This window comes from Epinephelus fuscoguttatus, linkage group LG3 (assembly GCF_011397635.1).
Source record: "Epinephelus fuscoguttatus linkage group LG3, E.fuscoguttatus.final_Chr_v1".
Taxonomy (NCBI): domain Eukaryota; kingdom Metazoa; phylum Chordata; class Actinopteri; order Perciformes; family Serranidae; genus Epinephelus; species Epinephelus fuscoguttatus.
In genome coordinates, this window is record NC_064754.1 from 38917158 (window position 1) to 38929994 (window position 12837).

At 40.2% G+C, this 12837-nt stretch overlaps 1 protein-coding gene across 4 annotated transcripts in view; it reads left to right on the forward strand.

The window, feature by feature from the left end:
* The window catches only part of grin2bb (glutamate receptor, ionotropic, N-methyl D-aspartate 2B, genome duplicate b), a 151672-nt gene that overhangs the window by 131419 nt on the left and 7416 nt on the right, over positions 1 to 12837 (forward strand). For all 4 annotated transcript variants that reach the window (XM_049571980.1, XM_049571981.1, XM_049571982.1 and 1 more), the window contains 2 exons: positions 2296 to 2483; positions 12513 to 12751. In XM_049571980.1, coding sequence (XP_049427937.1) covers positions 2296 to 2483; positions 12513 to 12751 — 427 coding nt within the window. The remainder of the gene's footprint in view (positions 1 to 2295; positions 2484 to 12512; positions 12752 to 12837) is intronic.

A 12837-nucleotide genomic window follows, 5' to 3' on the forward strand; every position in this document is an offset into this window, starting at 1 on the left:
GAGTTGAAAGGATCTCAGCAGGGAGAAAAAGAGGCAGTGTGATGGAGCTGTGAGGTCCTGTGCTGATGCAATACAGAGAAAAGATGATGAAGCAATGAGAAGAGGGAGACAGAGGCAGAGGGAGCATTCTGGGTGATGTGGGTGGGCAGCCAGCGGAGCTGTGTTTCAGCCTGCCACCGGCACCCAGAATAGCAGCATAGCCTGTGGTTGCTGTGAAAACTAGCTTATATTCACACTCTCTACCTCTGAAGTGCAGGCTTATATTTTCTTTTCTACTCGCTCTTTCAGTCTCCCTGTCTTCTAATGTTTTCATCAACTTGCTGCAAAAGGATTAAGAATTCAAAGCAGTGATGCACCTCTGGTGTTTGGTGAGAGCCGGAGCTGAATGACCACAGAGGCCCGTAGAGCCCAGAGGCACTGTTTGATGGGAGTTTGTCACCAAGCTGGAGACTGTCATGTCAATTTATCCATCAAATCAGTCAAGGTTGATATGGATAGAACAGAGAAGAATACAGGGTGACCCCAGGACATGTTTCAGCTGAGATGGGATGCACCTTGTCACATTGTCAATTTAGTTATTATAGTCATACTTGAGTTAGGCTGGGCAATATATTGATATCAGATATCATCTTAGATTATGTTATCTTATGTTGTAAGTGTTATTGCAGTAAAATGAGTCAAGTAATGTCATTTCCTGAACTTACTAGACTGTTCTAGCTGATCTATTGTTTTACTTTACCCTCTTAGTCATCATATCCTCATTACAGATTATTTATCAAAAATCTCTGTGTAAATATTTGTGAAAGAACCAATAGTCAACACTACAATATCTATATCGAGGTTTTTGGTAAAAAATATAGTGATGGTAATTTTTCTGAATATCGCTCAGCCCTATACTTGAGTTTAACTAAAGATTAATTCTTGATCTTGGAAACCAAAAATTCATCACAAGGTCAAAGTTAATTGTTGTTTCAGCAGCTCTCAACCACATCTCGTGTTGTTCAGTTGTCATGGATATGGTTTAGGTTTAACCACTTAACTGAAAGTTCATACTGAGGTCTAATGATGACACCAAAACTATCTCCAGAACAACAGGGCAACTCCAATTGCTGAAGAAGACAACGAAATGTGGTCAAAAGCTTCAGAAACAAGTTGGATCTTGTATTCAGAATTGTTTGGTGTATGGTTTAAAGTGCTTTTTTTTTCTTTAAATGTTAATTTTTTTTTTTTTTTCTTAAGGTGCCATTTAGCAAAGGTGGTGTTTGTCTCTGACTAGATGATCCTTTATAATATACTACAGGACACCCATGAATAGAACAGAATAGGATAAAATAATCAGTGATTGTATCCAAATCACTTCCTATATGGTTTTAGGTTCTGACATATGATTTGAGTGTATGAATTCAAAGTGAAATATCAATGTGTATATAGTGCTCACAGCATAGATAGTTAATTTGTCCTCAGAGAGTAAATTCTTTTCCACAGCAGGTGCATACATCGCACAGACAGGTAAGACATACAGAATTAATACACAAAGACAAAAACATGGCAGGAGCACAGTTTTTCCTAAATACAGTGCAGTGTTTTGCCTGGTAACACAGTATTTTATGGAGCCACAAATTTCTTATAATTTCCTTGAAATAACTGTGCAATTTGTCATTAATTATAGCTGAAAGAGAGCAAGGGTTCAATTGTTACACTTGCAATTAATTAATTCCAATTAAATGCTAAGCCAGCGTTTCCTAGAGTGTTTTAGTCATTGCACAGCAGGTCGGCTGAACATGGAGAAATGTGCACAGGGAAGCGTGCAATTTAACGTTAATGGAGAATACAGGCTCCAGTAATGAATGATAAATGAATGTTTACTTGGGTTTACATGAAGCGGTTCCTACATGAAAATTACTCCTGAAATCAGCACCTCTTTTAAACTTAACCCAACTAACTAAACTAATTTAAGCATCTACATTTTTTCTCTAATTAGCGCCGGATCACATGGTCCTTTCAAGAAAACTTTCCAGAAATTAGTAGAAAATAGCAAACCCAAAAAATGAAGTGTTATCCATCACTGTTAATAGATGTGTAAATTAAATCAGCAATGACACAAATTACAGTGAGTCATAAGTATCCTAAAATCTCAGTTTATTAAACTATTGAGAGGAAATAGTGACAAATGAGTGAGAGAGAGATTTTGGACACATTGATTCACTGTCACTATATAATTGGAGGTGAAAGAGGCTTCATAACACAATGAAAAAGTTTTCCTTTGACACACTTTCCTTCTATGGCGCTCAACAGCAAACTGGATGCCTTCATCTACGATGCTGCAGTGCTGAACTACATGGCGGGCAGAGACGAGGGCTGTAAACTGGTCACCATCGGGAGCGGCAAGGTTTTCGCCTCCACCGGCTATGGCATCGCCATCCAGAAAGACTCCGGCTGGAAACGAGCTGTGGATCTGGCTATCCTCATGCTGTTTGGAGACGGTAAGGAACTTGAATAACAAGTATCTTTATTATTATTGGAATGAAGAGGCTTTATAAATGTCATCATTATAAAGCAATAATGATGACATTTCTATGTGGCTTTTATTCTGTTGCTTTTGATAAAAGATCAACAGATAATCAGAGGTTACATAGTTACTCATGATTGCTGACGCACAAATAGTGTGATAGTCGTTTAGAGATAATGTTTTAAATTGGGTCCTATTTGTATCATAATATCCTCAGTGAATATCCCACAGATCAGTGGGTCCTAACCTTTTTGCTTAAAGGGCCAGTGTGTAATATTTGGCATGGTTTATTGTCAATCTGAATCTGAATCTGAATATTCTACCCATTAATATGTTTATACAAGTGTATAATCGCTATAAAATAAAATTCATTTGGTTTTCGTAGCCTTATAATTATGCTTTTACATATATATATAGCAAGGGCCTTACTTTAGAGAGGTTGCCATCTTGTGCCGCCATGTATGTACGGCAGACCAAGCGGACAATCCAGCCAGCCAGAGAACGCGTTTTGCGTGTATAAATGAACCAACGAAGACAGCGGAAAGAAGGAAGAAGGAGGAGGAAACAGCAGAGAGTGTTAGTAGTTCGTCGATAGAGAGTAGTGAAAAGTTTTTTTAGTTATAAAGTTTGCGAATGGACCACACTTACCACGCAACAGGAGAGAATGAACCCGAACCGTCATCTGCGAGGAAAAGAAGACGCAACTTCACTCCTTGTGATGCACTCTCTGCGGCGCTTTTCCTCCTGATGATATATCTCCCCAGCGATGGTAGCACTGAATCCCATTCCGCCCGCTCAACTTCAAATACATGGAGTTCCTCTTCTGTATACTCCGGCTTAAACAGGTATGGCTCTGGGTCTGTGTCCGCTACAAGAAACTCTTCAAAATCGCATTCAAAGTCGTCCATTGCAGCTGCTATAGTCCGGAGATATTGCTAGGCTAAATAAACAGCTGAGCTCTGTTTACAGGCTACGCTGTTAGTCGGTGTGCGGGCTGGAGATTGGTGGAACAGAGAGGGGAGGGGGTCCCCACTCGGTATGGTAAACGAGTATGTGTGTATGGAGTGTGTGTGTTACGCTAGAAGAGTCAGAGTTTGGGACGGAGTCTTTTACCCCTTGGAGTGTTACCGGAGTTTTTGGAGTGCTCAAATAAAATGGCCTTTTTCCCGAACGTTCCTCCGGTCTCCTGCTCGTGAGGGATTCATTACAATATCGTAACATGGTTTAGATTTCTAAATAAATATTCACCTCCACCTCGTCGCTAGATAGACCTACTCCTGAAAAACTCGTGCGCAAGGCTGTTTGTCCCTATGAGGCCACCGTCATTTACCCGATGGGAGGGGTGAGCGAGTGAGCCCTGCAATCTAGAATTTGACCACTGATGTCACTGTTTTCAACCCATTTTACACACTGGTCCTTTAAGATACCCCTTTTCTATCATTGAATAAACTAAGTGACATATTTTATGGCATTTCATGTTATATTCAATGCATGAAAATTACAGTTCAGGACAACTGATAAACTACAATTACAATAACTCAAATAGTAAATTAAGTCTGTGTAAAATGACTTGGATGATTTTCAAGCAGATTATTTTCTCTTAATACTTCATCAGAGGTGAGCTCATATGATATTTCTAGAACTTTTAATAGAGTTGGCTCTTGGCCATTGTTCTGTTAGTTCTTTGGTTGTTTTAACTGTGTACTTTTCGTATGCAGGAGGACATGCAGTTTTTAATCAGTCTTTAATGATATAGCTTGTGTTCAGGTCTTCACTGTGTCCTTATTCTGTGTTTGAAAGTTTACATCATAAATAATAATGTGAACTTTAAGAATACGTTATTTGTTTTTTCTTCACAGAAATTAATGAAATGCTGAGATATAGCATTTGACATTTACTACTATTGCTGTTTTTGTTTTTGTTTTTAAGTTTTCATACACCCCTCAAAGTTAAAAGAGGCCTTGCCCCATATAGCTTGGGCTACACCCCCAGTGTGGGTCAGTACCCCCAGGTTGAGAAACAGTGTCACAGACAGAGCCTAAACATTAATACAAGGCTGTCTCCATAGGTCATTTGTACAAGCAGCTAATTACAACCCATATTTACGTTTATTGGTATACTGCAACCTCTTGTGGCTAATGGGAGCAAAGGAGGAAGTCAGGGGATGGGTAGGGTATGAAGAGCGACGAGGTCTGCGCATGGAGGGGTGGGGTGGATAGACAGGTCAAACAAACACAGGACTTCAATCCAAGAGACTGCTGTCCCCATGTGAAACCAGAATTCAACACTGAGTTATTTGAACTTGCACACATAACATAAAGTACATTACATATTGTACCTAAGTTAGCGTTATATACTTAAATTAACTTACGTACTTATGTTGTGTATGTTACTTAGTAAACCAACTTATGTTAACCAAAACCATGATCTTTTCTTAAACCTAACCAGATTGTTTTGTTGCCTGAACCTTATCATGCACATGTTCACAACTGCGACAATTAACGGTCACATATGTTGTTTTGGGAGTCATTGGAAAACAACCTATTCAGTCGTTTAGGTGTGTCACCAGTAGGGGTGCTAGTTTAGGAAACACTCCTGTGGGCTTTGTTAGAGGGTAGGAACATATGAGCTATGTGGTCATGATTTAGAGGACTTGTTGATTATTACACCTTCCAGGAGGTTTAATGTTGAAACAAGCTTAACAAAGGACGACCAAATAGATCCACTTCATTAAAAAACTGCGATTGCAGCCTTAATATATTTCACCCTGATTAAACAAAAATGAACTTCCCTGTAGTGCTGAATCTCTGATAAAGAGTTTAAGAAACATAACACAATGATCATTCAGATTGAGAATCACAAAATGAAGTTGCGCTCTCATCAGTGTATTAAGGTCAGAGACGTCAAGTCATCGAAGTAGCTGTAAAGGAACTGTGTCTCAGAAGGTGGCCGGTGTTTGTTACAGTGACAGCCCAAGAACCTGCTGGTAGATCCCGCCAGTTGATGAGCCTGTCGAGCTGCAGGATGAGGCCTCCTGAGCCAGCCTGGCACAGTTCAGTCCTTAATCAACAGTGAGGCACCAGCAGGCCTGAAAGGCTGCAGCTGCTGCAGTTAAAGAGGTGAAGGCTTGAGTATAGAAGGAGTTTGTTTATTTGATAACTCAGGGTTGCTGGCAGCACACTGCTAAGGCTGTTTTGGCAGGGACGAGGAATATTGACCTTAGCTGAAGACAGGTAGAAGAAGCCCTGTGCATGTTGTTGGTCTGTTATAACTGACATATTTCTTCAGTGTCATGTGGATGAGCAGATTGCAGTAGAGGGCTTATTGATTTAACAGGAAACCCTTAAATATATTTTGATTTGTTCTGGCTATTGCCGACCTTACATCAAACAACATAAACAAATTTCCAGTGTTGGAATAAAATTATCAGTGTTTTGCTAGAGAGCAATGCCCTCTGGTGATGTTGATCATTTGCTGTGAGGTTGTCACAAAACTCAGTCCAAGCTGTCTTTAGTCAGAATTTTTTCGATGTTTTAACAAAACCAAAAATGTTAACTACTACTCATACAAATACTGAAGTTCAATGATGTAAACACTGTCAACAACCAATAGCTGCACTCTCTCCAGCACCAAACAGAAAAGCAGCAAGAGTTGTGAAGTGAGCAAGAGTTGGTCTTTAATTCAGCATGTATCTGATCCACCAACAAGCACTTAGTTTATTTAGAAATCTTCATTTTTGAAATGGTTTGCCTCACATCCTGACAGTCTCCTCTCATTTGTATGCAAATATTATCTTTAGGGATTGCCCTGATGCAGAATTGACAACTATAATGTCGACATATTTTCCTTGTATCTTGTGTTTCTTAGAGATTTATGTTTTTGCAGTCACATAAAGAATTGTTAAAATGTCATATTATTTAAAGGGAGTTTGGCGTAATATTTTTCACCAGCAGCAGGATGGGAAATAATCTTTAAAGAATCTAGTTTGAATTGAAAATAGTGATCCTGCAAGATTCAGTTCAACAATATAGGGGCAGTATATCTCTGACTACACCAGCACCACATCATGTGAATATTTATATACTATAAGGAGGAGATTGATCATGAGTCTGTGTCCCATCAGTGTACTTCACGTAGAAAGCTTGATTCTGTGTGCCGCAGAATAATACTCTCAATTTGTAGGTCAGGTTTTTGTTTTGAGCCCCAGCTGTGCGTGTGTTTTGGGTAGTGACCGAAAGAAGCCGTCAGGGCGTCTGGCGTCGCTCTGAGAGAATGACAAGTGCAGTGATCCACGAGGACCTCTGCATTGAGCTGCTGCTCTGTCATGATGAGAGGATTGAGCCGGTTGAGGTGGTTTGTGTTTGTTGGTTTGGATGCTCATTTGGCATCTATGTTTGAACGACTTTTGGCCACAAATGACACAGAGGTCAGAGATGATGCAGGATACACTTGAGAGACATTTCCCATCAGTACGGGCTGATAATGAGAAAACAGACATTCAGGTACAGACATTTAAAAGCCTCCTGCCTAACAACACCAGAATCTCTTAACTCCAAACAGCTGCTGTGTTGGTTGAAACTTAAACGCTGCAGCTAAACTTTGGAGATGAAGTGATCCTGTTTAAACGCTTACTAAAGCTTGTGATCCACATATTACACACACTACACCAGGACATCACCGTTTACAAGACATTAAAGGAAACCATGTTATTCTGCTATCAAACACATTGACATTGGTTTTCAGAAAATTCTCATCACCACTTTTTTAAAAACCTTTTTCATCTGTTATACGACTAAAATTCCACATGAACATAATAACTAAACTGCTGTCATTACAACTAAGCCAACTCCATCTGTTGAGGAATGAGATTTGTTCTTGTTAAAACATTTAAGTTGTTTTACTTATTATAATGTACACTTACTATAGTACAGAAATAGAGTACACATAGGATCAGACTTGGTCTTGGTATATACTGATGGCAGGATTCCAAAAAACATGATCAGGGCATCCCTACTCCTGACTGTACCCTCTGACTTTTCGTAGAGAAAGATTAATAATAATCACCTCAAACACAAAGCTATGGCTTAGAGGTCTTATTTTTATCTGTTTTCTCACATTTTATGAATCCTGCAATGAAGCAATTAATTGAGAAAATAATCACAGGAAGAAAAGCTGCAGGAATTTAGTTGAAAAAAGATGCCTCTGCTGCCCTGCTCGCCCTTTTGCTACAGTGGCTCTATAACAGGTGCAAGAAAGGAATAGAGAGAGTTTCTGTAAGAAAAAAAATGGTGCTGCTCCACTTATCTTGGAAGATTTAAATGTCTTGGACAAATAGTAGAAATTCTGGTCAAATATTTCCATGTTTATTTAGCTTAAAAACAATTTTTGGCAGGCCATAATAAGACTGGCACCTTCAAGGCGTGAAGATTTATAATAGTTTTAATTGAAAAGTAGGCTGCCTTTGCTTATACATAATATTCCAAATAAAATAAGTCCCGTCAATAGACTCACATACATAATGATGCTTTCTTAAAAATAAATAAATAAATATTACGCTAGCCTACGTTCACTGGGGCAATACGTAAAAACAATGACCGTGTCCTAACTGAATGTGACGCGAGTGAGCGCCAGAGACAAAATCTGTTTGATTGCATTGTTTTCTACTGGAATGTCCTAACTGGCCTGAGCTAAACGTTTGTCAAACGCCCTGCTTCTATTTATCTCCATCAGCTTTGAAAGTACTGCAGTGATCAAGAAACAGCATTGAGAAGTTGAAATGAGGAGTTATCTCCAGCCTACGATACCTCCTCATGTAATTACAAAATTTAAATATGGTGTCAGCTGGTTGGAGGGAGATTGTCACGAGCTTCTCTTGTAATCTTCATAGTTAATGTTCATATATAATGTGCTACTTGCTGTTGGCTATAAAGAATGTAGAGGTACGTTGTGTGGTGTGGGACGGGGACGCCATTTTGTGAGGAACACACTCTGTAACCCACGTTAGCAAAGTGTGTGCCCTCAGTCCAAAAACAAGATAGTTTAAAATCTCCAGGTATGTGTGTGGAGTTAGTGCATCAGGGTCTTTAATTCACCCTCCGGCTACCAAGTCATATGGATCCATGTTGTTTATCATGGCTAGTTTGTCCAAATACTACTGTTTGACCACCGTAGCAGGCGCAGGTTACACAGCATGATCCTCACAAGATGGCGCCCCCATCCAAAAAAGTACAAACATAGGAAAGACAGTAAGTACCAGTATTTTAGGTGGTAACACCTGAAATCTGATCTTGAGTGCACAGCTGATAAGTGGTTTGTTTGCTTGACGTAACAGAAGTGCATATTTAATGGACTCATTGTGGACAGAGAGCGTCCGATGTTATGCAATGTGATGCCATAGTCGGACACTCATATTCTGTTGGACTTAAATAGAAATGCTAATCACCAGATAACCAATTAATATTGGAAAGCACATTTGTTGTTGACTGACAAGTGAGAAAATTATTTACTTTTGTTGTTAGAAATGTAATGAAATTATTCATACACCCAAGCATTAGTTACTCTTATTGTATTACAGTACATCCTGTACTTTCTGACAGATGAGATATTCCTGCTTCTAGAAATAGAATTAAGTACTGTGGGTACATTGAAAGAATGATTTTAAATTGTATCTCCAGCCTTGGTTTTGGCAGCCGTTTAACATTTTGTATCTCAGGAAAAGCTTCTTGTAAGAGAAATGATTGTCCTTGATGTGAATTGTTTTCCTTGGAGAGTACACCTACAGCAGCACTCCACCACCAGGGACAGTATGTGCTCCTTACTGCTCACCACCTGCCAGATTACATATATTATACAGCACACTGACAAAGACACACACACACATACACACACACACACACACACACACACACACACACAGTTGTCTAGTTGTCTTCGATAGCTATCACTTTCCGTGCCAGGGTGTGTGATGGATGAAGAGGTCAGTACAGAGAGAACATTCACATCGGATCAGATCTTTAAGAGCCAAATCGACTCAGACCTCAACATACACTGCTGAGTGATGTTCACTAAAGCGCCAGTCTGTGTGTGTGTGTGTGCGTGCGTGCGTGCGGGCGGGTGTGCGCGCGTGTCTGTGTTGGTACATGGGATTTGACTGCGTGCATGCTTGAATGTGTGTTCCCCAAAGATCAGACATGTCTGCACAAATTTACAAAATGGAATTAAAGTCTCATTGTTCTGTCGACTGTGTACACGAGGCCAACACATCAGACATTACCTCTCATTACTTCATGGAGACTGTTCGGCTGTCAGCACTCATATGTTAGTCCAGGTTAAGAGATCAGACTCATCGATGTTTGCTCATATCTGTCACGACCTATTAGAGTCCAGATATGAACAGGATCTAAGTCATATGTGCAGAGGCAGAGGATCAGCAACAGCACTACTAGCAGGAAACTGAGGATCAGGAGGGAAGTGGAGAAAATGTGGAAGATGGAGTAGGAGGAGATGGACTGGAAAGATGATGGATAAGAATGGAGAGAAGATTGGAAAGCAGACAGTAATTATAATAGCATAGATTTCAATTACATTATCGATTCTACTTATTGATCCAGTTCTTAATCAATTCCTTTTGTGATTCAATTTTGGTTCATATAGAGAGTGCATCCAGGAGAGTGTTTATCCTGCCCCTATGTCATAGAAATCTGCAGGCTTAGAAGAAAAATCAATTCTAGATGGGAAACATCACTTCCAAAGGGTCAATTTTGCAGTTTCCATCCCTGATCTGAGGATGATTCATCAGGTATATCCCTAGGATTTTATCTAAAACCAGGAGCTTCTTGACTTTTTGTAGTTGTGTTTGTTTTTCTTTGTTTTGTTTTCTTTTGTTTTTCCTTGGTCCAATCTGCAAATGTAGATGGCCTGGTCTTGCACTACTTTTTATTATTTATTTAGGAGATTTTACAAATCAGATCGGTCTTTGTCATAGCAGGCGTTAGAAATAATAGTCGAAAAAGCACAAATGTTACTTGTAACATTAAAAACGGCTTCATGACGCAGGTACTTAAAATTTTGTCCTTTGACAAAAAAAAATTTGATGCCACTCATGTCAGTGTATTAAGTACGGAGCTGGAGGCAGAAAGCAATTAGCTTATCAAGCTTAGCAGACCAGAAAGAGGGGAAAAGTAGCCATGTTCTACCCACGGTTCAAAAATACACCTCACAGAATAAACATGTTGTATACCATTTGTTTTATTCCATATGCAAACAAAAATGTGAAAATTAAAATGTGTGAGTTATGTGCTGTAAGAATTCTTTGGCAAACAATCAGGGACAGTGACTTCCTTGAGTCGTCACAGTGAGGTTGCCAGATTTTGTACCATCGTACACAGATGTATTCTAAAAGCTGCGCTTTACAAAGCTGTGTTGAGATGCTGCACAGAAGTGCTTGGCAGATGGATGCACTGTTTATCAAGAACTGTCCCAGCATGTAACTGATCTTAAAACCAAAAAATGTTGGTCCTTGTGTTTGATTTAAACAATTGAGATGTAAGGTGTTTAGGCTTTACAGGTGCTGTTGGCCTGATTTATGAATTTTGGACACAGCCAGGGTAGTTGTTTCTCCCTGCTGCCTGTCTTAATGCTAAGCTAAACTTTGCCTCCTGGCTCCAGCTCTATAGTTAATGCACAGACATGACAGTTTTATCAATCTTCTCATCCAACTGAGAGAGAGAAGGTGAAAAAGTGTATATCACAAAATGTTGAACTATTTATAAATGAAAGTGTATATTTTACCCTTTGCTTCCAGATTTGGTATATTTTTGTCCACTTTCTGTATGTTGGTCATCAACATGATAATAACTGACCATCTTAACACTGCACATTCTTTTCATTTACTGAGGTTCATATAAGTAAGAAAGACTTAAGCCACATTTCCACTGCATGCCACAGCAGGGCTCTACTCAGAACGACTGTCTTTTTTTTTTTCTTTCATTAGCAAAAGTTGTGGATTATACCTGGCACCTTGTCTTTTTTTGGTCAAGGTTCAGAGTGAGCTAAGCCCCTGCAGACCACTGATTGGTTAAAAAGAATTGCCACTACAATTGCAGTGCATAACACAGGACGTCATGCACAAACCATTCTTAAATAGCCACTTGACCCAGATTTCTTTTTTAAATGGCAGCCTGCAAAACTACACCATACAATTGATGAAGTGCAGACATATCTTTGTTCGGCTGCCAATGAAAGGGTTCAGCGTGTGCCAATGAAGAGGATTTCATGGCAGGTTCACGTGGCATCATTACCGGGATCAGCTGAGAATCCTGCCTACATTGAGGGGGCACTACCTGCAGTGGAAAACGGAATTAAGAAAGGACCTGGTACCAAAAGTGGGCCGAGTTTAGTCGAACCATCCAGCGGAAATCAGGCATCAGTGAAAACAAGTTAACAGCTGTCAGAAATAAACACACATCCGTACACAAAGCAGTGTTATGCAAGCATTGGGAAAATATCTACCCCTGTGATCTCACACAGACACACGCAAAAACAGACCTTTGGTGCAGATCAAACAAATCTCTCTGGACATGTCCTCCCCCCTTAGCAATCTCAGGGATGTGGAACTGAGGGGGACACATTTTAGGGCGGAAACACTTGTCACATGACCACACACACTTCCTCCCTGAGGATTGTCAAGTCCCAGCAGGCAGTTGTTTTCTTTCCCACAACAAGAAAGGGATAGCCTTGCATAAGCAATCCTTAATGAGGATGATCCTCAAGGGGCCGTTCAGTCAAAATAATGCAACATGACATTTGTTGCATGTACGTGAGACCTGAGCTGTTTTTGGCATCAACTCCCCATCCAAAAAATGTGCCCTCTCTTTATACTCCCACTTACACGGTCATACACCTCCTGGCAAACTCATCTAAGTGTACAGGTCAAAAAAACATACACGCAAACATACACACAAACACGTACAGTAACCTGAGTCTATGTATCTCCTTCCTCCAGGTGAAATGGAGGAGCTGGAGGCCCTGTGGCTGACGGGCATCTGCCACAATGAGAAGAATGAGGTGATGAGCAGCCAGCTGGACGTGGACAACATGGCGGGGGTCTTCTACATGCTCGGGGCCGCCATGGTTCTGTCATTAATCACCTTCATCTGTGAACATTGGTTCTACTGGCAGCTGCGCTTCTGCTTCATGGGCGTGTGCTCGGGACAGCCCGGGGCCACCTTCTCCATTAGCAGAGTGAGTGTGCCCGTGTTTTATTTTAGGTCTGACCTTTGTCCTCCTGACAGAAAGATCACAAGGGTGGTTGTTTTCAAACCACTGGC